The sequence below is a fragment of the Ascidia mentula genome, chromosome 6 (assembly GCF_947561715.1).
Source record: "Ascidia mentula chromosome 6, kaAscMent1.1, whole genome shotgun sequence".
NCBI classification, from domain to species: Eukaryota; Metazoa; Chordata; class Ascidiacea; order Phlebobranchia; family Ascidiidae; genus Ascidia; species Ascidia mentula.
The window spans coordinates 6,461,984-6,488,253 of NC_138571.1; the positions used below are offsets into that span (position 1 = coordinate 6,461,984).

The following is a 26,270-nucleotide window of genomic DNA, read 5'->3' on the forward strand; positions in this document are numbered from 1 at the left end:
CTTTCGCTGTTGGTTGAGTTTCTTCTACAACAGCATTATCACGTGACCTTGACACTTCTTTCTTGGGATTTTCCGTGCATTTGTTTCGTTTTCCACAACATTTCTTTGTCACAAATGCAGAATAGAGAAACGGATTGATGGCACTGTTTAATGGAAGCATGATGACGGTAACATAGGAAAGAATACGAGTAAGTCTCTTCAAATGTCTTTGGTTAGACAGATCCGAATTTAAGTTTTCGAACTTTATCCAGTGGGCTAATGTTGCCAAAGAGATCGGAATCCAACAGAGGAAGTCGGTCAAAATGATGAAGAAGATGCGTCTGTACATCCTCCTATTCTCCCTATCCCGTTGACTCTCCTCCAAAGATCCACCAATGCATTTGCGCAGGTTTGAGACGATGTTTGTTGAACACCAGTTGGTGTCGGATGTAGTTCGTCTACATATGATCAGATACGACACCAGCATGTAAACGAACGCCATTACGTTGCATAAAATTATGACGTGGGAAAAAATGATCGCGGGATCTTCTTCATTAATAAACAAACATAATGTGCACGTCTTAAGCTTGTTGTAATAACCAGTTTGGGTTTCTACAAAAATTTTTTCGGACAACCCAAAATCAAGCGCCTCTTCTACAAAGGCATTGAGGTCGTTTTCATTGGCATTGCAGTTGCTTCGAGCCCATGTGGCGTTGAGTATGTCGACAACGTCTTCGCGTGGTACATACCAATTCTTGCAATTATCAAAGTTTAGTTGATAAGAAATTTCTTGGTCTTTCGAGAGGGGAACCAAAGCGACAATAATCCAACCAACCCAAGTGACAATATTGCTGATTATGATGCTGTGAATGGAGATTGTCTTGTAAGGCCGCAATACGCTGTACAGGCGACATGAACCTATGATAGTCAAGACGGTCACAGAAACTTGACTGGAAATAAAGTTTAGAATGGCCACAGCAGTGCAGGCTTTTGTATGTTTGAACCAAAACTTGTTTAAAACTCCATGTTTTGATTTACCCTGAGTGAAAACAATGCTCATAGTCAAAAGGTAAATCCCCATTAGCAGGTCAGCTATACTGAGATTGAACAAAAGGATATTGTGTATTTTCTCAACTGTGGACCACTTTTTCGAGCGTCGTCTACAGTCACGGGTGCTGTAAAATATAACAAGACTGTTTCCACTGATAGCTGCCAATGTCATCACCCACAATGGGATTTTGACATATGTTTGATCAAGAAATTCACTTCTATTTGTAAGGTTACGCAGGTTGCATGGTCTCAAATCATTGTCACAACTTTTGTTTAAAAATGACCGTAATGCTTTAAAACTTTGCAGCAATTGAGCAGCCGTTGGACAGAGTAAATCATCAGTAACTTTGAAACAGGCTTCCCCTTGAGGTATCCGGTCTGATTCATTACAAACAGTTGTGCAGAATTCCGATTGCGCGCCTAAAAAGGGGTAAGTTGTAGTAATTTTGCAAGTAAAAATTCATACATGCACTCACCAACTGCAAAGAAAATGAATGCTGGTAAAATGCTGAAATAAGCTGAGTAAAAACAATTCAGTTTCATAATTCCATCTTTTTCTGATCCTTTTAATTGTCTGATGCTCTATTGCTATGCTGATAATACTGTGTAAAATTTTAAAGCATTCCTGTTATTATAAGACAACGCGGTTTCCAGCTTGTTTCTATTTTTGTTCAGTGCACAAGCCTGAGTCATTGCCAGGGTATGTTGTTGAGGAAGCACAGTAACCAGTGTGTGAAATGCGTTACATGTCATCAGATGTGTCTAGGTGCATGTCATTGATTGCTCATTGCTTGGGTAAATTTAGCATTTCCTCCGATTGCGACAGTTACAAATACACCATTTGGAACAAAAAAATTGTCACATGTAATGTAAGGAAATGAGGAAACGTTCATCATTCTGTCTACAAACCTGCCAAACAACGTGGGACAAGAACCAGAATATCTGAAATACGGGGTTTTTGCTTTTTTGCCTTAACGTCAAGATATCTGACGAATTTTAATCCACGCCAAGAAATTTTCATTACAATTTTTCTGGTTTTCTCCAATATAAATTACTGAATGCAACTTGCTTCAAAAAAGCTTTCGCTCTAATTCATTTTTTCGGTGAATGGAAAATTTGTTTTTGTGCCTTAGATGACATGTAGAGTTTCTATTTAATGTAAAAGCGTAAATCACAAAATGAATTACGGAAGTGTGAAACGTCGGTGACCCAGCATTGATAATCGAAAATCTCTCAATTCTTTGGCAAAATTATTATTGAGGTTTGTGACATGTGTAGCCTGCTTTAACGTTTCCTCTTGCTGCGGTTAAAGTAAGCCGATTGTATTTGAATAAGATGACAATAAAAAATGAATAATTTGTGAAAGCAAGCTGAATCTGTTTTGCTGATGTCTTAAATCCTGGCAATTTTATTCAGCTTTGTGTCATCGGCAAATCAGTGAATTCGTGTTCTCGTTCGAAATGCGTTACGTAAACCACGTGGTCCCTTTGTGATTGTGATAGTGAATGTGTGCTGAAAACGATCTAAGTGTAATGACAGCGGGTAGACCAGGTGCGCAGAGTGTTTACACATGTGGCTGAATAATGAGGCAACTTTTATAAGTCTCCTAGAGATTTCCAAAAATATTAAATGTTTCTTGAGGAAGGAAAATGTGTTACAATCAATCACCATCATCTACATTATCTTGGCTCCAGCACATCTGCCCGTACGATTCCACTGCTGGTCAGTTGGATTTGCGAGGGAGCCATGTAAGGCACGATTTACATTCAAAACTATTTTATATCCAATTCCGCTATAAATTGTCAACGATGCTGGGTTCCCCTCCTACGAAATTTGTTTGCACAACGTCTAATTTCCCGACTTGACAAAAGACTTGAAGAAGTTGATGGTAAACATTTGAAACAGTTTGATACCAACGCTTCTTCCACAAAAGTTTATTGCATGAGTATAAACCATACTTATTGCCATATCTGCTCCAATTGAACCGTGCAATCACGTGGCATTCGCGGCAAACAGATTTTTCAATTTCGTTCAGCAATATATATGGGCATGTTGTTCATTTCGTAATGCAGGTGCATGCTTTGCACATAACCGTATAACCCTTGCACCATAACATACATTTGTCAAATATAAAGACAATATATAACTAGTAAATAAGGAGAGTAAATGATAAAATACTTCCATGCCAAAATGTAAAGGAATCACAACATTACATAGACTTCATAAAAATATCAGTCATACAGAGACAATCTCCATTTTCCAGCATGGCTCAATTTCGCATGTGGATGTGTTTCTTGCGGAAACACATCAACCGCAAAGTGTCGCATTCACAATGACATGAGTGGCGCTGTGTAGGTCGCATTTAACAAGGGAAAAGGAAACCAAACCACATAGCTGGAAAACAACGTGATTTAAACTCCATTGCGTACAATCAATAATCCTAAACATGATATCGATTTTATTAGGTTAAATCGAAGTTTCGTTGAAATCGACTTTTGAAGTTGGTTGTGCTTCTTCTAGCTCGACCACATCTCCACGTGTAAGTCTCTTTGTCTTTTTCCGCTTTCCACAACATTCATTTGTCACAATAGGGGAGTAGAGAAAGGGATTGATGGCACTGTTTAACGGAAGAATGATGACTGTAACAGCTGAAAGACTGTTAGTAAGGCTATGGATCGAATCTGAGTTGTTTTTAAACTTTATCCAGTGGGCTAATGTTGCCAAAGAGATCGGAATCCAACAGAGGAAGTCGGTTAAAATGATGAAGAAGATGCGTCTGTACATCCTCCTATTCTCCCTATCCCGTTGACTCTCCTTCAAAGATCCACCGATGAATTTACGCAGATTTGGAACGATGTTGGTTGAACACCAGTTGGTGTCGGATGTAGTTCGTCTACATATGATCAGATACGACACCAGCATGTAAACGAACGCCATTACGTTGAACAAAATTATGACGTGGGAAAAAATAATATTGGGATACTCTTCATCAATAAACAAACATAGTGTGCACGTCATAAGCTTGTTGTAATAACCTGTTTTTATTTCTTTAAACTTTTTGTTTTCGAACAAGCCAGAAGCAAGCGCGGCATTTGTAAAAGCATCAACTTTATCGTTGCTGGCATTGCATCTGTTTCGACCCAGTGTAGCTTTCAGTATGTCAACAACGTCATTGCGGGATACATACCAATTACTACATTCATCAAACATAAGAAGATAAGAAATATCTTGGTTTTGCGGGAGAGGAACCAAAGCCACAATAATCCAACCAATCCACGTGACAATAATGCTGATTATGATGCCGTGAATGGAGATTGTCTTGTAAGGCCTCAATACGTTGTACAGGCGACATGAACCTATGATAGTCAAGACGGTCACAGAAACTTGACTGGAAATAAAGTTTAGAATTGCCACAGCAGTGCAGGCTTTGGTATGTTTGAAAATATACAAATTCTTTTCCCTTTCTTGTGATTTGCCCTGAGTTAAAACAATGCTTGTAGTCAGAAGGTAAATCCCCATTAGCAGGTCAGCTATACTGAGATTGAACAAAAGAATATTGTGTATTTTCTCTACCGTGGACCGCCTTTCGAAACGTCTTCTGAATTCACGGGTGCTGTAAAATATAACAAAGCTGTTTCCACTGATAGCTGTCAATGCCATTATCCACAATGGAATTGCCATTTTTGTGTGAAGTAATGCATGTTTCCTTGGTATGCGTCCAGGGCCTCGTAGCCCGCATAGTTGTAATACATTTTGACATACTTTGCTTGTATTGGTTGTCTGAGTTAGACGAAAATTTTGTAAAGATTCGGCGGCGTTGGCACAGATTAGTTGATCAGTTACGTTAAAACAGGCGTCATAACGTAACTGGTCTGATCCATTACAAATCGTTGTGCAGAATTCCGCTTTGGAGTCTAAAACACGGGTAAGTTTTAGTATTTTTGTCAACTACATTTAGTTTATTTTCATTGCACCCAGTTACGCAGTGGGACCTAAGTTACACATAAGTACTCACCAACTGCAAAGTATATGAGCGCTGGCAAAATGTAACATCCTGTGGAAAAGTATTTCAGCTTCATAATCCACGTAATTATCTTGCAACAACAGATATGCTCGTTTGTTTCAGAACTTCTAATGTACTCCCTTTTAACTAAATAGTAGGTTTTCAGGTTATATGGCGGTTAATTTTCATTCTGTGGCAAAAAACAAGTACATGAATTATTGCTGAAACGAATTGTGGTCTAAAAATAGTCAGAAACCACATTGAAACAGCGGTAGAAAAAATGCAGCATGGAAACAACCAGAAGATCCTATAACGACTGAGTTTCATGTCACGTTTATTGTCTGTACGACTGAACGCCATTTCCTACTACAGGTTGCTAAACCGAGTCAGATAACGTTTTCATTTGCTTTACCAGGTATCGATACCAAGTAACGAAGAAGGAGAAAGCGTTGAGCAATTTTACTGGCAAGGTCGTCAATCAACGTAGCCTACATCTGCAACGAGGATATATCCGACACATAGCACACGTGCCCTTTTGTTAATTCATTAAGATGTGATTAATTATACTCGACGATGAACAACTATAACGATCAATCGAATTCTTTTAAATTGTTCTGGTTTGCATAATATTTGCTTGACTGTATTTAGCTTGAATAAGTATCGGCTGTATGGTTCGTCAGTTCAAAAAAAACATAGTTTGTTTTCATAAACAATAATTATCATAACATAACCAAAGTCGAGCCAATATTGCTTGGCCATCGTGTTTCCACCTTGTTTTCTCCATAAGGTTGCACCTAGTTAGGTGCCCAACGGATGACGGTCATTGCATAGTCACCACAAAGTGGAAGTCTTTGCTTGGCCGTTTGGTCAGCAAAGACGTCTGAAAGTCACACCAGCTGCACTGATGAGACCTTTTAGGTCGAAAGGGTGGCCATCTGTCTGCAGCTTACACAATAATTATTAGTTTCAATAAAAAGTAAACAAATACTGAATAAGTAGAAAGGAAGCACAATGACACTTACCCCGTGTGCACATGTATTGTAGTCGTGGTGTGTGGTAGAGCGACCACTAAACGTGCTCCTATCATTTTCGTATAAATACTGATACACAACAACGAATCAACGAGATGTATAGGTAACGTGGTATCGGTATATGTGAAATATGAATCATTTCACCTAACTTGAGATGCGGAAAATAGCAGCTCTTCACCTCCCAGTAGTACCATTACCTGTGACCCCACTAGATAAGGGGATTTCTGCGAGCATATTAGCTGTTACATGGAATACTGATTCGACAACGTGTACAGGTTAATCGGTGTCATTCCATTATTTCCATTTCAAGCAAAAATATTTGCCTCAAATAAGAAAGCTCACAAACTTCAACCGAAACATAAACGTTTAAATGCTTGTGGTATCACGTTTATCAGTTGGAAATCGCCACAGCAATTACAATAGAATGAGGAATGAGTCCAAGGATCAATTCAACAATACAAGAATTTATGTACCGCCTGTTGCTCATTCAACAATCAGCAATTAAATTTCCTTTTAAACTGCTACTAATTGTTGAAGGAATTCATGCCAAAATAGGAGTTTCTATAACCGCTACTGTCGTCAGTGAACCGTACAATCACGTGGTATTGGCATTGGTTACCCCAAAGATGCAGATTCTGTGTTAACCTGCACCTTTTAGTGTAAAGATACAATTAACAGGCCCCGGAAGCAACGAAGATATTTTATGGTAAAAAAAGCGACACAACATAGTTTAGTGTCAAAAAAAACAATATCTTAGCCAAAAACAAATATCAGTTATAAGTCTTTCGACGGTACATGCAGTATTATTGTGGAAACACATGAACCTTCCAAATTCTCATTCACAACAACGCCTGTCATAGCGATTATGCAAACCGCGATCAACAACAAAGGAAAAAACAAAGCACTTAAATGAGCAATATAATTAAGCAGTAAAACTCATCAAATTTAAAGTACATTCTGCACGACATATCCTGACCAGAGAAAGCGCACTCGTGTAACACATTGATTGTATTCTGTTACATTAAAGTTTCGTTGAAATCGACTTTCGCTGTTGGTTGAGTTTCTTCTACAACAACATTATCACGTGACCTTGACACTTCTTTCTTGGGATTTTCCGTGCATTTGTTTCGTTTTCCACAACATTTCTTTGTCACAAATGCAGAATAGAGAAAGGGATTGATGGCACTGTTTAATGGAAGCATGATGACGGTAACAATGGAAAGAATACGAGTAAGTCTCTTCAAATTTCTTTGGTTAGACAGATCCGAATTTAAGTTTTCAAACTTTATCCAGTGGGCTAATGTTGCCAAAGAGATCGGAATCCAACAGAGGAAGTCGGTTAAAATAATGAAGAAGATGCGTCTGTACATCCTCCTATTCTCCCTATCCCGTTGACTCTCCTCCAAAGATCCACCAATGCATTTGCGCAGGTTTGAAACGATATTGGTTGAACACCAGTTGGTGTCGGATGTAGTTCGTCTACATATGATCAGATACGACACCAGCATGTAAACGAACGCCATTACGTTGAATAAAATTATGACGTGGGAAAAAATGATCGCGGGATCTTCTTCATCAAAAAACAAACATAATGTGCACGTCATAAGCTTGTTGTAATAACCTGTTTTGGTTTCTACAAACATTTTTTCGGACAATCCAAAATCAAGCGACTCTTCTATAAAGGCATTGAGGTCGTTTTCATTGACATTGCAGTTGCTTCGAGCCAATGTGGCGTTGAGTATGTCGACAACGTCATCGCGTGGTACATACCAATTCTTGCAATTATCAAAGTTTAGTTGATAAGAAATTTCTTGGTTTTTCGAGAGAGGAACCAAAGCCACAATAATCCAACCAACCCACGTGATAATAATGCTGATTATGATGCTGTGAATGGAGATTGTCTTGTAAGGCCGCAATACGCTGTACAGGCGACATGAAGCTATGATAGCCAAGATGCTCAAAGAAACTTGACTGGAAATAAAGTTTAGAATGGCCACAGCAGTGCAGGCTTTTGTATGTTTGAACCGAAACTTGTTTGAAACTCCATGTTTTGTTTTACCCTGAGTGAAAACAATGCTCATAGTCAAAAGGTAAATCCCCATTAGCAAGTCAGCTATACTGAGATTAAACAAAAGGATATTGTGTATTTTCTCTACCGTGGACCACATTTTCGAGCGTCGTCTATAGTCACGGGTGCTGTAAAATATAACAAGGCTGTTTCCACTGATAGCTGCCAATGTCATCACCCACAATGGGATTTCGACATATGTTTGATTAAGAACTGCACTTTTCTTTGTAAGGTGATGAAGGCTACGCAGATTGCATGGTGTAGATTCATTTTCACAACTTTTGTTCAAAAATGACCGTAATGCTTTCAAACTTTGCAGGGATTTGGCAGCCGTTGGACAGAGTAAATCATCAGTAACTTTGAAACAGGCTTCCTCTTGAGGTATCTGGTCTGATCCATTACAAACCGTTGTGCAGAATTCCGCTTGTGCGTCTAAAAAACGGGTAAGTTTTAGTATTTTTACAAGTAAAAATTCATACATGCACTCACCAACTGCAAAAAAAATGAGTGCTTGCAAAATGTAACATCCTGTGGAAAAGTAATTTGTCATTATATTTTGCTGATAAATTTCGGTTGCTGTAATATCAATACAGTAGAGTCTGCTTTACCAAAAGCACTACATCCTTCTGGCGGTTTTGACTTCCTTTAATATTACAGGTCCCAATTCTGAGTCATTGCTAAGGTGCATTGTTCTTTGTGCAAGGTTGGGAACACAATTAGCTTCCGAAAAACAGTAACTAGTATATCGACGGCACGGCATGCTTCCTCGTTGCTAAATGCGCACGTGCCATTGTCCCTGCTTCATTCCATTTACGTTGTCTGCTTAGCTTACTTTCCCATGTGATTTTGTTGATATGCTATTGCCGTAACCATAGCTATATTCGCAAAAATAATTGTCCATTTCCTTGGATCAAGGTGCCATTGTTGAAAATAAGGGATACGATTCAAACAAGGTTAGTTTTTCTTGTCCCTGCGACTTTAAAATTGATGAGGGTTTTGGTCATGATGGCACAAAATTTGGCAGGACACGGAGATGTTAACTTTTAACCATTTACGTGTGATGATTTCAAACGACAGATTTTGGTCTCATTTCAATCCCAGAATACCGCCTTGTTTGACAATCAGCGATAAACTGGAGTTTTATCCAATCAGATCAATTTTGGCATAGAAATATTTTAATCTGGCTATGCTGCGGTTTTTATTTAAAACGTGTAGTTGTGAATCGGTTCATGAACGTGCATATAATAGCTAGACAATAGACCAATCGGTTGACCTTCCGTGACTAAAATAAACTAACTTCCCAGCGGTCTTATGTTGGGTTCACCAAAGGTATGTTTCATTCCTACAGCCTTGCCAACACATAGACACGTTTAAAGCAGATTTATTTCCATGCAACTAAAACAAGCTTGCAAAGTTTTTTTACGCACCAATTCATTGTGGGCTTGAAATACGTATTGACGTTCACATTATGGCATGAAATACTCACCACAACACAGCAAAAAGCGTTAAAATCAAAATAAAACAAGTTGTTGCCGAATTTAAACCTTTTGCGTTGCTTCAAATTTTTTGGGGTCGTTTTATTTTTGCCTGTAAACAAAGAAGGTTTTATGTGTGCAGGGAAATAAAGCAAAACTCTTACGTTAAACTTTGTGAGCGAATGTGGTTCGTGTTTGTATAAAACCAAATCCACTATATCAAAAACTTCAATAGTTTGTTCAATCCCCGTTTCACAATCATCGTAGTTGGGTGGTCTTAAACTGCAAAAAAATCTGGTTAAATTTACACATCAGCGCAAGGTTACAGGTCATTTTTGATGTATTGGAGTCTTGTTTTCACAACCATATTTTGTCGTACTGTCTATGCGTCTTGTAACCTATATCATTTTTATTTTGCACAAGAAAACTTGAACGAGCATGAACATGAATACGCAAAAATAAAACGACTTGAACACCGATAAAACCATTAGTGTCATCGAGACCAGCGCCCAAGTAAACGTGATTTCCTCATGGAAAATTAGCGCATATCATGCATGGGGATCGCAGCCAGTCGCACTGGGAAGTGACGTGCCTTACTTCATAATGATTTGAAACTTAGATCTTACTATGCAAAGTGCAACGAAATAGGTTTCCCACAGCACCAGACAAACACTTATTTGTACTTACCCGACTTTCTCGATACCACTCATATCACCTTTAGGCCATTTCAGCTTTAAAACCTGGTAAAATACTTTTAGTAGTGATAATATTGCAGCTAAGACTACTGAAAGTAACACCAAAACAAGTTGCGCATCGTATATTTGAAGGAAAATTTGGTAAAGAAGAGGTTCTTCAATTGTGCGTCGCGATGCAATAGCTTCATTGTAATGCAGCTAGGGCGTCACGTGCTTACGTGGAGGTTACGTTAAGATTATAAAAAAGTGATTACTAGGACTGACCCAGATTACTGCACAATCATCCAAGATACTGGTTTACTGAATATATATACATATCGCCTATACGGCATCATCAGTATTCTTCAAATTACTAATGCATTACTAATATGTCTGACAATGGTCAAGAACATGGTGCATCACCGCTTAGTGAAGGTTGGAAACCAGCACTGCAGTGAAGCAAGTTGCATACATTTTGCGCATAAATAAATCGAACTTAGTATTTTCCTTGTTGCATATTCATTCAGTTTACTCCAATTTACCAAAGCGATCGTCGGATGGTAGTAGGGTAGAGTATGACGTATTTTACTAAAAAAATGATGACAACACTAATACTTACGTTAACTTTCAAATCTTTCCCAGTTTGTTTGGTCTGGACGCTTTTGAAGGAAAGAAGAGACAAAGACTGCATTAAAACATATATCTCCTTTTAAATAGTGGTTTTTGTGTTAACCAAAATTATCATTTAAATATAAAGCCATGAAAATCATCACGTCCAATTATTCAAAGTAAAATTTTAACAAACAGGAATCAGCCAGTGTAATGCATGGTGGTGGCCTGATTTTCTTTGGGTAACAGGGGGTTCAGCGTCAATATTATTTTTAATCAAAAACAGAAATACAAATTTTGGCAAATCAAAACGCCAGTTACAAACTCATTCAAATCAAGCAATATGTTTCGACACTATAGAAATAGTGAGGTCAACATAGAACTCACATCAACGTAAACGCGTTGTACAACTCCATACTCAATGGAAAGAACGTCGAAGCTGTGATCATGTACGTACATCACCATTCCACGACACTCGAGCGGGCCAAAGTTCTGTATAAAATAAAACAAATACTGAAGCAAAATGTTATTTTTTTACGAATTGTGCGCAAGTTTCGCATGTTTGCATTGTTTTTTTTACACCTCACAACATCAACAACTGTTTATTTTTACAATAAAGATTTAGGAAACTTTTGCAATTCGTCTTACATTAACAAGGATAGTGAAGAAAAGGTTGACCGATTGTTCCTGGGCAGCTTTTGCGTTAGTTTTTTTCTCGTTGCACCTCGACGCTTGTTTCTGCAAAACTTTGGGGTCGGTTTCCATTACGTCAGAACAGCGGTGGTCGCCTGTCTCACGAAGATTAAATTGGGGTCACAAAAGGTCAAAAGCGAAAAAAATGACACGGGGCCAAACGAGGTCACGGTTCGGTTTACTTCAATCGCCTTGTGCTTGTCACTGCAGATACATACTATCAAGAATAACATAGTCATAGGCGCCTAGTCCGGGGGGGCAGGGGGGCGGCGCCCCCCCAGGTTTTTCTAAAAAAAACGAGTGGCTATATTACGCGCGTCTGTCCGCACTTTGTAACTCGTCGCATTTGCAACGTTCGAAGAAAAAAGACCTAAAAACAATGAGTTTCTTACGCGACGCACACAAAATATGTTGACCTATTTTCGCTTGCGTAGCTGACATCGGTTGTTGCAACATCAGTCTCGCAGTATGATATGCCAACAGGTACAGGTACATTCGTTAACGCCGCCCTTTTGGTTAATACGCCTCATGCATTGAAATTCAAACACAGTTTTTCGATCCTTGATGACGTCATAGTAACAAATTATGACGTCATAACATAGCCGCCCCCCCTGGAAAAATGAAAACTAGGCGCCTATGAACATAGTGATTAATAAATACTTGCCTAATACGTGAGCAAGTTGTCTGTGAACTATGACGTCAGCGTATCTACGTATGGGAGAAGTAAAGTGTGTGTAAAGGGGAACGTTGAGGGCATAGTGACGAAATTGCTCTTCATCTCCACCCGCTCCAGCACAGAAATATTGAGCAAGCTGTGGACGGAGTAACACACAGATTTTTCTTGACTGTTTTAATTAGAATATTGTTGATAACTTGCCACACATAACCACCATTGTTTTTGCTTTGAGTCCAATGCATTTTCGTTACGTTACATACATAATTGTTCACACATTTTGACTCAACTTACTTTTGCAAGCATTTAAAACATAACACATATGATGAAGCTGCAGATGTATTATAATAACACATAAAGTAAATATGTTCCGATGTATAAACCATACGTACCTGCTGGGGTTTGATGGCGAGCATGAACAAAGCCTGCTTTCTGCAATCAGCTAAATCGTCAGTTCCAGCTGCTTCATCCAGGGTTCGCTGCAGGAACATATAATGCATGATACATAAATCAATCGACGCTTAAATAACTCTAAAAGTTAAACCAGGTATTGGGAATTTCTGTAAACAGTACCCAAGCAGAGACCTAATGTAAAAACAGGACATTCCCGCAAGCATTAGGGAGAAAGGTTTACGTGTGTTCGGGTCAATTATCAGCTGAGGTACTAACAACTAATCAGTGATTTAGTTTAACATTTCGTCTACACAACAGTTCTGATGATGTCTATCTGTTGTTACATATAATATAGTCGGGGTTGCCATCCGATGTAATACCGAAAATACGAACGACTAAATGATGCCAAATTATACAGAAATTTCAGTGATGACGTTTTTTGGTCGTAATGTAAGAAAGACGAATTTTGTTGGCAAAAAGAAAAAAGGGTTCGATTTAACGTTGTTTGATGCAAAACATATTCAAAATAAGGACGCTTGTGACTAAAACATCTCTTTTGATAAGTACAAAAAGTAAGAAATAATATGGAACTCTTAGTAACAAAATATGGAGAAACCATAAGATAAATAATTATTAAGATTTTATCCGTTTCGTTTCATCTTACATTCGATGACTTACCGCAAGAGCTTCTGAGGAAGTTGCGTCGATTTCTAAACCAATTTCATTGCAATGTGAAACAACGTCTTCCATCATATCCTATAATTAGATACGAGATTTGTTAGCAGTCAAATATAGGTTGCCACAAAACGTACTTGTTTCGGTTCTGGATGGCAGCGCAGAAAAGCTTGGCCTTTTAAGTGTTTGTAGATTTTGTGAGCAACGGAAATGTTGGCAAGCAACATGAATTCTTCTATAAGTCTGCAGGAATGAAAGGTTTAAGGGGGTTCGTGCAAATCACGCAAGTAAATAAACGCGAGTAAATTTGAATACAAACAAGAAACCAAACAGTAGAATTATGAACATGTATGTTTTGCGTAAATTTCCCGGATAATCCTTTGTCAAAATATTTGTCCAGCAAAATCAGGGCTAAATATGGGAGATTTTTGATACAATGCGGAGAAATGCGCTTGGGAAGGTTTATGCAATTTCGAATCAATGTTTAAACATTTTACAATGTAGAACTAGAAACATGAAAAACATTTTACAGACTTCCCACATGAATCAACAAAAACGAATTGTTGTGTCCAGGCTTAATTCTCAACGAAAACAGGTTGTTAAAAAAACTAAATACCAAAGGGGCCAACGACCGCTGACGTTATCAAAAAGGCCTTTCAAAATGTTTTCACTGATATGAGGGAATAGACAGTAAAAACCTTCTACCGAACGAAGCTTTTTTAATTTCTTACTCATTGCTCTTCTTGTAGGAATATTTGTAGCACCCGTTTGGCAAACCGCTTTCCGAGTCCAGTGTATACGCAAGACGAACCTGGTCCAACTTCAGAGCACCCGAATCAATTCGTTGACGACGAAGATTTTGTGCAATCTGTAGGTTTACGCATTATTTACGTTAGGTCCACGGTTCACAACCTGGGTGTCAAACTGACACTTACTAGTCCTACACCTGTGTTTAAATTGATAAACCACAGTATGTTACACGCAATTTAGTGAAACACTCAACTACAAAGTGAGAAGTTGCCGTGGCTTCAACCTATATCAGAAATAGTTCCTTCAGGCGAATACAGTAGTGTTAACTGTTATGTACGAAAAAGGAAACCAAGAAGGGGTTGTGGACTGTTTACAAACCTTGAACAAGGGATCATGAGATCTAAATAGGGTTAAATATGAGAAACACTGCTAAATAGGCTATGGAGCCGGTTTGTTCGGCGAACAATAAATATTTCAAAAATTGGTTTACCTTTAGCAAACGTAAATATGCGTATTCAGAACCTTCCTAACGACGTCAAAAAGTTTCAAATAAGATTCGTACAAACCAACGAATTAGAAAAAATTATTGCCAAACATGGAAAGATTCAGCTACAAATAGTTTTTTTACCTGGTGCAGATGAATTACTTTCGATTTAATGGTGTTAAGTGAAAACTTCCCGCTGATTGGTGGATACTCGCTCTCCTCCGCTTTATCGTCGTTTGACTCAAAATCGCGATCCGGGTTATCGATAAACGACTGTGCGTGGTCGTAACTGAACTTCACGCATGACTTGATGATTGATCGGCCGAACCATTGGCTGTAAATCTGACGAAAATACTTGCAAGTAATTTTTTTGCAAGAAACAATGATGATACAAGTTGCAATTTGCCAATATGTACAATGTTCTAATCATGTAAGCATTCTTCAAACACAAAACGTGACATGAAAATGTAATTTCAAGAGACTTACACATTGAGAAACGTTGCGAGACAAATATTACAGCCTCAACAACTAAACTGGTTTCCACCAAGATTTTGACAAAAAATTACAGCATGGTAAATGTCCGAAAAAAATTGTAACCGCACCTAACGGCTTCATTAATTAGGTACCGAAACCGAACAGCCCCCTCATATTTTTTCTAGATCCGCCACTGATTACAGGCCATGAGGCCAATGTATTTTTTGAAATACATTTCAATGTATGAATTATGTGATACAGACGGCAACTGTTTCGACATATTAGGATCTCATCAGTGCAGAATGTTTTCATGGACATAAACACTCAACACACCTTTCCCTTCTCGTCAATGTTCCAAACAACTGAAAACGCCAAACGTTCCACGCCTGGATTTAAACTGCACAAGTCTTCGCACAACATGGAGGGCAACATAGGAACGGCTTTCTGGACGAGATAAACGGTTGTACAGCGTGAACTTGCAACTTGATCCAGTGCAGTTTTGGGTGTGACGAAGTAGCTGACGTCAGCGATGTGCACCCCCACTTCAAAATGGCCTGTGGATTAAACTTGTAATAAGTGGGGTAGCTTGTATTATGTTTAACAAGTTAGAGAGGAAATTTGCCCACCACATACACAACATTTCGGGCATATCCTGTTTAAACGCAAAACATAGTGCATCAAGCCAATAACACAAGTACTGTATACATAAAAAACAGGAAATTGTATTTCAGGGATATTTATACTTCAATGATCAGTCCAGTGCTAAACTTATGTAGAAACAACTGCAACATTAATCCAAACGCCTGTGCATGACAAAGAAAAAATTCTCTGTGCAGTCAATATATTCCATCATGTAGTGCAGTATTCTGCTATCTTCCAACATGGCAAATATGAAAAGTTGGCAATAATATGTAGTAACTGACCATCTGATAGCTTTTTGCAATGGAGGGCATCATCCAAATCCTTTGCAGTAGATGGGTCAATAGAAAAAATGCATTCTTTTGTAAAATCTCTCCGTTTGGCTTTTTCATCCTTAAAAATTAAATTATATTATGTGTTTGTTTAACAGCATTTAAACAGCAGAATTAAATTCAAAACAAACGAATTTACGTCACTACAAATACAAAAAAAATGCAGAACCTCTGGTATAACCCATGGTAAATTGTTGGGTAGGCAATCAGTAACAGATGAATTGAACTCTTGGAAATCAACATCATGGTCAACCAAAATGCTTGTTGTCTCTGCATTTATCTCACCAGCCTCACCAATACAATCCACCAGCTCTCTGAAAAGCATGATATGTTTCAAGTAGGTTAATTATTTAATCAGCATTGTGGCCCAGACTTTAATTGAAATATGTCGAGTAAGGCTTAATATTTTTGTACCAGCAAAATTATAAAATTTTATTGAATTGTAAAAAAACTTTTAGGCACATCATCGTTTTTAAGGCTAATTGATCAACTCACCCCAGAGGAAAAGTATGTTGACTTGACCAATGTTTTATCTTTGCAGTAAAAAGAACTTTGCTTGCATCAAATTTACTAATCTTTTCATTGGCCTCTTCATTGTTAATTTTAAAAAAGGGAAGTTGGTTTGAAACCGGCTTAAAAATCAGTTGGCCCTGTAGTGGAAAAAACAAATAACACCATGTGATATCAAACCATGCTAAGATTTCCTACAGCTCGTTTTTCAATTTTTCCTGTTGCCAGACGATTGTGATTGTATTCCAAAATCCCAACAACTTTTCCTGTTTTTCTGGCACTTTTAAATGATCCTGAACACAGCAAAAAAAATTGTGTTTCAACCAACACTGGTTTTGAATGATATGGAACTTTTTGCCAACACTGGTTTTTGGTTTGTTTCCGAAATGCATATTCAAACAAACCAGAAAAGTTTTACACAAAGGTTACAAAACCCTCTATTTAAAGGTATTTTCATAAAATTGCACACATCTGGTTTACAGTTAACATTGTTCTTTCAGAGTAAATACAATCACTCTAACAATTTTATTTTTCATACCTGGAGATTTAGAAGAATTATCAGAAACATCTGAACTCTTAGGTGTTAAGTGAAGTGAATCCATTCCATTACTGAGCTCAGAAACAGACCCATCTTGTCCTGTCTGTAAATGTATTTAATGCATATTTCATTTGACACAATTAACGGTGATTACATTACTAATTAAAGAACTAAAAATTTATACCAGCCACCCTGATCTATCATTTATTTTGACAGCCACCAAATCTCCATTTAAGGCACGGTTTCTGTCCCTGAGGTCCTTCATCACTATATCTTTACCTTCCTTAAAAAAGTAGCTGGTTACCCATCAATTTCTGCTGCACCATACAAAAAGGTAACAGAAACTTAACTTATAAAAACTGTAAAACAAATCGAACCTTGTCAGAAACAAACGAAAAGTTGAAGTTTTTTTTGTTAATGCGGAGAGTTTCGATCACAACAACCCCATCTTCAACCCCCTTATCAATGTCATCTTTGCTCCAAAACTCATCATAGAATGGCTTCTTGAATTTAAGATTCTGCAGAGTAATGCAATGTTGCAACACACAATCTACCTCTGATTCACCCATTATGTATGAAAAACGTAACATCTATTGACTATTATACCTTTTGATTATCTGGTTTCACTTCCAAAACATTTGCCATCAAGTTATTTTTGTAACGTTCCCATATTAATTTGGCTTCTGCACTGGTTGACATTTCAATGCGATTCTAAAATGTAATCCTAGATCATATTAATAGTGCCTTTATAGACTTATTTAAAGACCACAAACTAGGGATGCACTGAAAGTTCAGTTTGCAGAATTAATTCGGGTGAAACTAAGAATTATTTGACAAAAACCGAAACTTTTTTCACTGCATGTAATGCTGATGTGCAAAGTTTAGTATGGATTAGAATCATTGCTCAAAAATTTGCTTATTGTCACTGAAATGATGAAAATCAATTTAGGTAGTTGGCACAGCAGTCGAGGTTATTCTTTAAGTGCCAATAAAAGGCTGTATCATGATAGGACTGGATCTTATCCAGTACATGCTTTGTTTCGCCGAATATGCGGTTTCGGTCGAATGAAAAAATTGCTGTTTCAGTGCATCACTACTTCAAACATTTACCAAACCAATATTCAATCCTGCCAATTATTAATGAAGATAAAGAGATCCGGACAAAACAGTTCAAATTGGACTTTTTACAGCAAAATGCACAGAACTCACAAGAATAACATTTGCTTTGGGAAGAAGCATAGATTGTTGTATTTTTCCAAATGGTGTAATATGCATTGAATGATCAACAGCATCGTCAGTTTTGCAAAAGAATGTTACTACTTTGTGTTCATCACTTGGCCACATTAAAGTTGGACTCTTGTTCGACCTGCAACAAACACAAAGCATATTGTGAAATTGTTTTCAAATTATTATATGTTAACTATTGAAAAATATATATTTCTGTTTAGTTGTTAACGACATGTCTTTAAAGCCCACAAAACAAATATAAAAGTGATCCAAAGTTCAGGGCTTAAAATCAAACCAGGCTTTATTACAGAACAAGGATGCTGGTTCTATTGCAAAATGTCTTGCTACCTTTCTGGTCTGTGTTTCTGTCCAGGCCGAGATGTTTTTTTGTTACTCATCGATAGTGTTCTCGTAAATCTGCAAAATTTCAACAATTAGTTTATAATTCAAGTTAATTTAAAACAGTTCACAATCTACAAATTATAAAGATCACAATGGCAATTACAAAATATCAACGAGTTGAACGTTTTATCAATAACCTTTTTATACTTGGATAAACTCGACAACCCAACAAAATCGTGACACGTTTTACACATAAATCATACCTTTGAAACATTAGAACTCGTTAGAACTTAATTTACTGCAACTGTTTGAGTGTTATTTTCTTCTGTGATAACGTTCATCCCTATATAAATCGCAGGTAAAACAAAAATTAATTAATTATACAATTTTATTTGCGCCAGAATCCAGAACGTCAACATATGCAAGATTTTATAAACTCATACATTTTGTATAATTTAATAGAGTTACGCATGATTAAACAGTATTATTGATAATTATTTGGGTGACTCATGCAAATATAGTATAAATTTACCAAATTTGTCGGTAGCAATATATTATTAAAATAGAATTGCCAAAATAATTGGTAATATAAATCATTTTGACTTTTTATAAATTAGCGCTGTACCAAACGCAGTGTATGTTAATATTTTTAAAATTATTTTGTGAAATAATGATTACCCGAGCATGAGGTTCAAGAAAATAATTTAAAAACATAAAATCACAAAACGTGCATCGTGTGTACTTTATACATGCGGTACTTTTAATGCTTATTGATTGCAATTTTTATGTATGAAAAAGCATGTAGCAAAGGTTAACTGTAAAACAAGTTTCACAAATTCATAAATTAACATAACCAACCTTTTTTATGGTATGTACATTGCAAAATATATTGCTTTTATGAATAATCGGGGAAACACCTGTCAGGACATTCCCACCTGACTTGGTTTTATACTTTTTTGGTTAAGTTTGGTTAGATTTTGATCTTTTTCTGTACTAGTATTTATGAATTGGCAATTTAGTAATTTCTGAAGTCGACACATTGTAAAAGTGGTTAATTTGGATTTTAAACATTTGTAGTAGGCTATAGGTATACTTATGGCAGTAGCAACCCTGTTGACTTCAATAGGTATAGTTTAATGACATGTGAACAGCAATTTTCATTATTAGTTTATAAATGCTTGGTAAAACATTGCACATTTTATCAAAAATTTAATAGTCTGTTCTTCTGGCACATAAAAAACCTAATTTTTTATAACCGACGTTTTGCCTGTTAACCAACAAGGTTTACTTCCTCAGGGTTACATTTTTATTGTGCCGGAAGAACAGACTGTTAAATTACAATATGCCTGAAACATTATATTTTATCAACAGTTCAAATATTTCAGTAAGTTTAACATAACAAAATAATATCATGATGGACTGGAAAACTGTCAAAGAAAATGTTAACAAATTAGGCTTGGAAAACAATATCAATACACAGCTGATGCAGACCATTTCAGATCCTGGAAGTGTTGTTGAAAGAGATTGGAAAAAGTTGGTTGACCTCCTGGTGAGAAAAGGAATGAAAAATGTCAAGGAAAGCAGAATTGCTGCTCGAGTTTGCAATGACATTGCTCAATCAGAGGTTGCCTTGCTTCACAATAACCAGGATCGGCATTTTCGACCCATTCTTCTCAACCAATTACAAAATGAGTACAAAATACACAGACAACACAACTATCGTAACATGAAGGCTTGGATTGGTTTTGTTAATTTTCTTTGCGCTGTTTTTGACTTATTGCATGTTAACAACATGCCGCTAATGGCACTGTTGGTGCCAGTGTATGAAGTACTTGGAATGCTTTCAGACATTCGTTTTGCCGGGAATGAAGATGCTATCCAGTGCCTCGTGACTCAATTACAGTTTGTTGGCGAAGAATTGGACAAACTGAACAAGCAGCGCATGGAGGATTTGATGCAAAACTTGAGGAATTTGTTTTTGAGTGAGAACACTACACAGTTGTCACGGTTAATGCTGCTGGAGATCATCGAACTGCGAAGTGGCAGCTGGAAACTTTCCCCATCAGCTTACCGTTATTACTATGAAGAGACTGCATCTTAATCTGTTGATCATTTTTTTGTTATAATGGTTTTATACAATAAGCTGTTATTAGAATTGTTTCCTGTAATAATGATTTGCTATTCACAGCATAATTAAATGATATTTAATAGTTCCTGGTAACCTAAAACATGGAGGAGGAGTTTAACATTGGTTCCCACTGTGCTATTGAGTCCTGTAACCAATTGGACTTTTTGCCATTTAAGTGTGAAGACTGTTGTGGAATATTTTGCCTCAAGCATCGAAGTAAAGAAACTCATGTATGTAAGAAAGTACACAATCAAGAAGTAGCAAAATCTGTTGAAATTGCCAAATATCCATGCACATTTGAGAAATGTTCAATAACTGAGCTCGTGCCAGTAAAATGTTCCAATTGTGGCCATCAGTTTTGTCTAAAGCATAGAATACCAGAAGACCACAATTGCCCATCTTTGCCGGAGAGAAAAAAGAAGGCCCCAGGCATTGCATCAATTGCTAAACCTATTGGAATTAAAATGAAAACTAAATTTCGGAATTCAAAGTCAGAAAAAATGGCGGCAAAACTTGCTCTGATGAAGATGAAAATGCATGCTACTGGAGACCAATCTATTCCAGAAAAAGAGAGAGTGTTTTTGTCTGTTAGCATTCACCATTCAATCAAAAGTGATGGGGCAATTCACAGTATATTCATAAGTGACCATTGGACAGTTGGCAAGACAAATGACCACATTGCCCAAAAGTTTAATATCACCAACAATAACCATCTAAGTGAGGGCACCAAATTAAAGTTGTTTTCTGTAACAAGCAAAAGAGCTTTTAAATTTGAAACACGTATTTCAGACTTAATTGAACAGGAGGAATTGTTCAATGGATCATCAGTCATTATTGCCCTGGTTGCAAATCTGCAAGATGTTTTACAATAATTTTGTATTTAATAAATGTTTTCTCTATGTTTGTTATCTATGTGTTATTGTGACTAGGTGAAAACAACAATATTAAGCAGTTTTGATGTCTGTAGTCATAGTATCTGCCACAAGGACTCCTATAGGTAAGCAGGAATATTGTGCTGAACAAAAATTCTCTTTGACCTACATTTAATGTAGTTACCTTGTTTCAGGAACCTTGGATGGCAAACTTTCTGAACTGCACAGTTACACTTTAGGATCAATTGTCATTGAAGAAGTTCTTAAACGTGCAGGCGTGGAAAAAGAAGATGTGTGTGAGGTTATTATGGGACAGGTAAACCCACGGCCTTAAACATGTGCACGAAAGTTTTGTGTGTTGGATTTAATTATTTATTTGCTTGTTTAAATTATTTTACTTTGTTTTCTGTGAGCTGCAGACAGGTGACCACTGTTTCTATAATTATATTATTGACTCCACTTTGCTTCAAGTTTTACTTTGTGTTGCATGGTCTTAAAAACTAGGTGATTGCAACACATTTGTTTTTGGTGATATTTACACTTTTGTGTCTGTTCTTAGTTAATTTAGTTTCCATGCATTCTTGGACATATGCTGAATGATATAGTTGTATTTTATACTTTACTGACCACTTGTTTTGTTTTAGCGCACAAATAATTATGTATTGGTTTAAGGTTTTAACTGCCGGACAAGGTCAAAATCCCGCACGACATGCAGCACTTCTTGCTGGTCTTCCACACCATGTTCCAGCAATGACCATTAATCAGGTATGTTTTGTGAACTATTGTACATGTGATAGCAAAACAGTTGCTAGTTCGAGAGCTGTAGACAGTTGTGCACACTGTTTCGAGATACAAGACCTCAATAATGTAACTGGTAATTGGGGCTCTGGACTAGCTTTTTAACTAGCCGATTTCCACTTTGTGGTATGATTAGGTCAAACTATTTGCACTGCTGTCTACAGCTTTAATGGTTATTAAGGCTCCTTGCATGTAGTTGCTCCTTTTTTCAGGTATGTGGCTCTAGCCTTCGAGCAGTTGCTATGGCTTACCAAGCAATTAAATGTGGAGATGGCAAGATTATCATCGCTGGAGGACAGGAGAGCATGAGTTTGGTATTTTTATTGGTGGTTTACTTAACAAGCATTTAAATATACATGATTGCAAATTTAATTGCATGGAGTAAATTGTTGTGAACTATGTAATGATTAAAAAGGTTTATTGGAGAATTTGGCCCAGGCATGTACTGACCTAAGACCAAGTTTTGAGATGAAGATCTGTGGGATCTTGCAGTAAATTGATTACAGAAATTTGAAGTTGATAATTATCTTTAAATTTTTTATTCAAGGCACAGTATCCAAATTTTTAAATGTTATTCGTGAAAGTTAAATAATTTATATTTATAAAACACTGTTTGCATGATACTTGTTAATATTGCTGTATACAGTATTATTTCTTATTTGTTGAATACCCTAATGCCCATTTTCCTAGGCTCCTCACTGCATCCATATGCGTGGGGGAATCAGAATGGGGAGTGGAGAGTTGATTGATACCATGGTTGAAGATGGTTTGAAGGATTGTTTTTACAAGTGCTCAATGCCAAACACAGCTGAGAATGTGGCACAGAAGTGGAATATCAGTAGAAAAACCCAGGTTAGAATAATTACAACATAAAGCATAACATGTATGTTCCAATCCTTTTCATATAATTTACAGGATGAGTTTGCATGTGCATCACAAGCAAAGGCCAAAGAAGCACAAAATGGCCACAAGTTTAATCAGGAAATTGTCCCAGTGACGGTCAAAGAAAGAAGAGGTTGTTGTTATTTAAATTTATTTGAACACTTATCAGATTTCAATGTTTAAAACCACTTTTACGACGAAGGAGAAACTGTTGTAACAACTGACGAATTTCCAAAGCCTGCTACCAACATGGAAACCTTGTCCAAGTTAAAACCAATTGGATTGTCTGATGAGGACAAGCAAAATGGTTTACTTGGCACTATAACAGCAGCCAATGCCACAGGGTTAAATAATGGTGCTGCTGCTGTGTTGGTAATGTCAAGTGCTGAAGCAGAAAAGAGGTATGGTAAATTCATTTAATTTCTTGTTAAATCATGTTTGTTTATTATTTTTTTAGTATGTTATCAACATGCAACAATAAACTTGCTAAAAATACATAACATATAAACTGAAGTTATCCATTATCAATCTACAAAAACATTTTTAAACCTAAAAACGAATCCAACTGCAAATATATATAAATATGTATGTATGTATGTACAGATCATTAACTCCTCTTGCAAGAGTTGTATCATGGGCTCATGCAGGAGTGGATCCACTTATAATGGGAACTGGCCCCATACCTGCAATCCGAAAAGCTGTAAGTAACAATAAAAATGTGCTTTATTAAAAATGGTGAAAACTTTTATCATTGCATATAGATAGAAAAGGCTGGTTGGAAAATAGAAGAAATTGATCTGTTTGAAATTAATGAAGCATTTTCTGCACAATGTGTCGTTGTAGCCAATGAGCTTGGCATTGACATGAACAAGTAAGTGAATTCCTTCATTGCATGTTGTCTATAAGGAAGTCTGTTTGAACAGTATTTAAATTCAAACCTTTTGCAGACTGAATGTCCATGGGGGTTCAATTGCTCTTGGCCACCCTCTGGGTGCAAGTGGTTGCCGCATTTTGGTCACTCTGATACACGCCATGATTGATAGAGGTGTAAAAAAAGGAGTTGCAAGCTTATGTGTTGGCGGAGGCATGGGTGTTGCTCTATGTGTTGAGAGATAGTGACTGTGAATTACATTAGCCCAGAAATGGTTTGAAACTATTTTCTGTTTTTGACACATTGAAACATCTTTATGTTGTTATTTAGTGCTAAAAGCACACTATTTAAAGTAGATGCTGAAAATGTACACAACAATAATAACTTCATTGTGTCCTTTTGAAAATTCATCAATTACTTACTATGAGTCTATGCTGAAGTGTTTTACGCAATTGCATGACAAGGCAGTGAAGGCTATAATTTATTTATTAGAGTCAGCTAATTATTTCACTACTTCTATTTCATTTTTCCGTTGCCACGTCTATTGTGGGAACTGCATTATTGTTTATCGTGATCTGTGGTAAAAGTAATAAATATTATTTCCGAAACGATTAAATTTGCCGTATTCCAGATAAGATTTCTACTAAATGTGAATCAACTTAGTTTCTCATTACTATGTCGGACACACCATTGTCAAATTGTAACCGGAACAGCGTACCGGACCTTCCGGCTAACTTTTACCGCTTATCCCAAGGATAATATCATGCACCAATCGCTTACTTACGTGTGACTTTCGAAGTAGTTGATTCAATAAGACAGGTTTACTCATTGCCACATTCGTTCGTAAGTCAAAAATATTCCCTATAAATACAGGATAATCACCTGACGATAATGCATGTCATTATACCACACATCTGGTCAAGTAATCATTGCGGGTCCTGCTATAAATCATGTTACACAATCTAAGTGCTTCTGATATGCGAGCACCTCTTGGTTGTTGCAGGTTTAGTTCGTGTTTATCACAAAGTGGAAATAAAATATTGCAATATATCGTTCAACATGCCGACTTAGTGGTTGCAACTTAAAATGACGAATCCACGCGGACACTTTAATTGCATTCAAACTTTTTATAAGGTGCGCCAGCATTTTTCAACATGTTAATATACTTGGTCTCAACATGTTTATATACTTGTGTCCGAGTTTTAAGCCCGGTAAAAGCCAAATGACAAGTTTGTGCATTGCTTCAGACGTTTGCGCGGGTTCTTTCCTCCATACGTTGGTCTGTTTAACGCTGATTGCACAAAAAACGTTAATGGCTGTCCAAAAGGTGTTCGGGGATTTTGGCTCTGGACACACCGGTCTTCTTTACTATGCATAGTTGCGGTTACTTGAAGCGATGCTCAAAAAGATAGGAAGCGATGGTAAAAAAAATTTGGGAATAAACGCAACAGTCGGAATGAACGAGAAGCAAACGCTAGACGTATATTTACCGTTAATGCTTTGCTGTCCAAGGGCTTAAGGGATCTTAGCTCTGGACACGCCGGTTTTTTAATATGCATAGGCCTAGTTGCGGTTACTTGAAATAGGAAGTGATGCTCAAAGACACAGCTTCAATTTAATCCAAACATCACCCAAGAAAAGCGCGTTACTCATGACTACACTGGTCACCAGGAGGTACATTGGTGGAAAATGTATTTTCCCAGAACTATTAAATTCGTCAAATACCATTTTTGCAGAAACAGCACAACTTGCTCGTGCACCGGCAAGAAGTTTGACCATAAGTGTACGAGCGACCATGCACTGACTCAAAACTTTCACTGTAGGATTGGTGCACTAAACTCTCTGACATATCCGATTGTTAACGGCTTTGATCCCTTTGACTCAAACAAAATGACACTTAATTCTGTCCATCACAAAGCCAGAGCTTCAATCGTCGACGGTATTTGTCGTGAAACTCGATCGTGAGACTGATGTGGAAGAGATGAACTTTACCCCTATTTTGCAGATTTGATTCCCTTTCCAGTAATCCTTCGGCATGGTTTTGTGTTACAACAAACCAACATATGCAAGCGATTGTTGTCAGGCGAACAACAAGACCTA

The 26,270-nt window shown here is 37.1% G+C and overlaps 4 protein-coding genes across 5 annotated transcripts; 3 read left to right on the top strand and 1 right to left on the bottom strand.

Moving 5' to 3' along the window:
- Window positions 1-9,496: 9,496 nt before the first annotated feature.
- Window positions 9,497-19,044, bottom strand: LOC145905531 (DIS3-like exonuclease 2). Of its 2 annotated transcripts, XM_082992760.1 has the most exons (24): window positions 18,883-19,044; window positions 18,626-18,694; window positions 18,260-18,416; window positions 17,657-17,761; window positions 17,428-17,568; window positions 17,235-17,333; window positions 17,051-17,153; window positions 16,711-16,805; window positions 16,498-16,652; window positions 16,172-16,316; window positions 15,955-16,063; window positions 15,365-15,585; window positions 14,702-14,899; window positions 14,055-14,191; window positions 13,461-13,566; window positions 13,327-13,404; window positions 12,648-12,734; window positions 12,247-12,394; window positions 11,538-11,677; window positions 11,277-11,381; window positions 10,900-10,965; window positions 10,294-10,346; window positions 9,771-9,888; window positions 9,497-9,718 (listed from the first exon to the last, which is right to left on the bottom strand). In XM_082992760.1, the coding sequence occupies exons 1-24, from the start codon at window positions 18,891-18,893 to the stop codon at window positions 9,689-9,691; spliced, it is 2,676 nt and encodes an 891-aa protein (XP_082848886.1). In that variant the 5' UTR covers window positions 18,894-19,044; the 3' UTR covers window positions 9,497-9,688. The 2 variants fall into 2 exon arrangements, with proteins under 2 accessions (XP_082848886.1, XP_082848887.1); XM_082992761.1 differs by lacking the exons at window positions 17,657-17,761; window positions 18,260-18,416; window positions 18,626-18,694; window positions 18,883-19,044 and having other exon boundaries at window positions 17,235-17,329; window positions 17,428-17,553.
- Window positions 19,045-19,993: 949 nt separating this feature from the next.
- Window positions 19,994-20,867, top strand: LOC145906774 (MIF4G domain-containing protein B-like). The gene has a single exon (XM_082994224.1). It carries the CDS (start codon window positions 20,031-20,033, stop codon window positions 20,718-20,720), a length of 690 nt encoding a protein of 229 aa, XP_082850350.1. The 5' UTR covers window positions 19,994-20,030; the 3' UTR covers window positions 20,721-20,867.
- LOC145906773 (AN1-type zinc finger protein 1-like) lies at window positions 20,711-21,619 on the top strand. The gene has a single exon (XM_082994223.1). It carries the CDS (start codon window positions 20,849-20,851, stop codon window positions 21,617-21,619), a length of 771 nt encoding a protein of 256 aa, XP_082850349.1. The 5' UTR covers window positions 20,711-20,848.
- LOC145906771 (acetyl-CoA acetyltransferase-like) lies at window positions 21,611-24,780 on the top strand. The gene is made up of 10 exons (XM_082994222.1): window positions 21,611-21,744; window positions 21,814-21,935; window positions 22,292-22,384; window positions 22,630-22,731; window positions 23,108-23,269; window positions 23,333-23,432; window positions 23,502-23,700; window positions 23,903-23,999; window positions 24,061-24,170; window positions 24,247-24,780. The coding sequence occupies exons 1-10, from the start codon at window positions 21,705-21,707 to the stop codon at window positions 24,413-24,415; spliced, it is 1,194 nt and encodes a 397-aa protein (XP_082850348.1). The 5' UTR covers window positions 21,611-21,704; the 3' UTR covers window positions 24,416-24,780.
- Window positions 24,781-26,270: the final 1,490 nt, after the last annotated feature.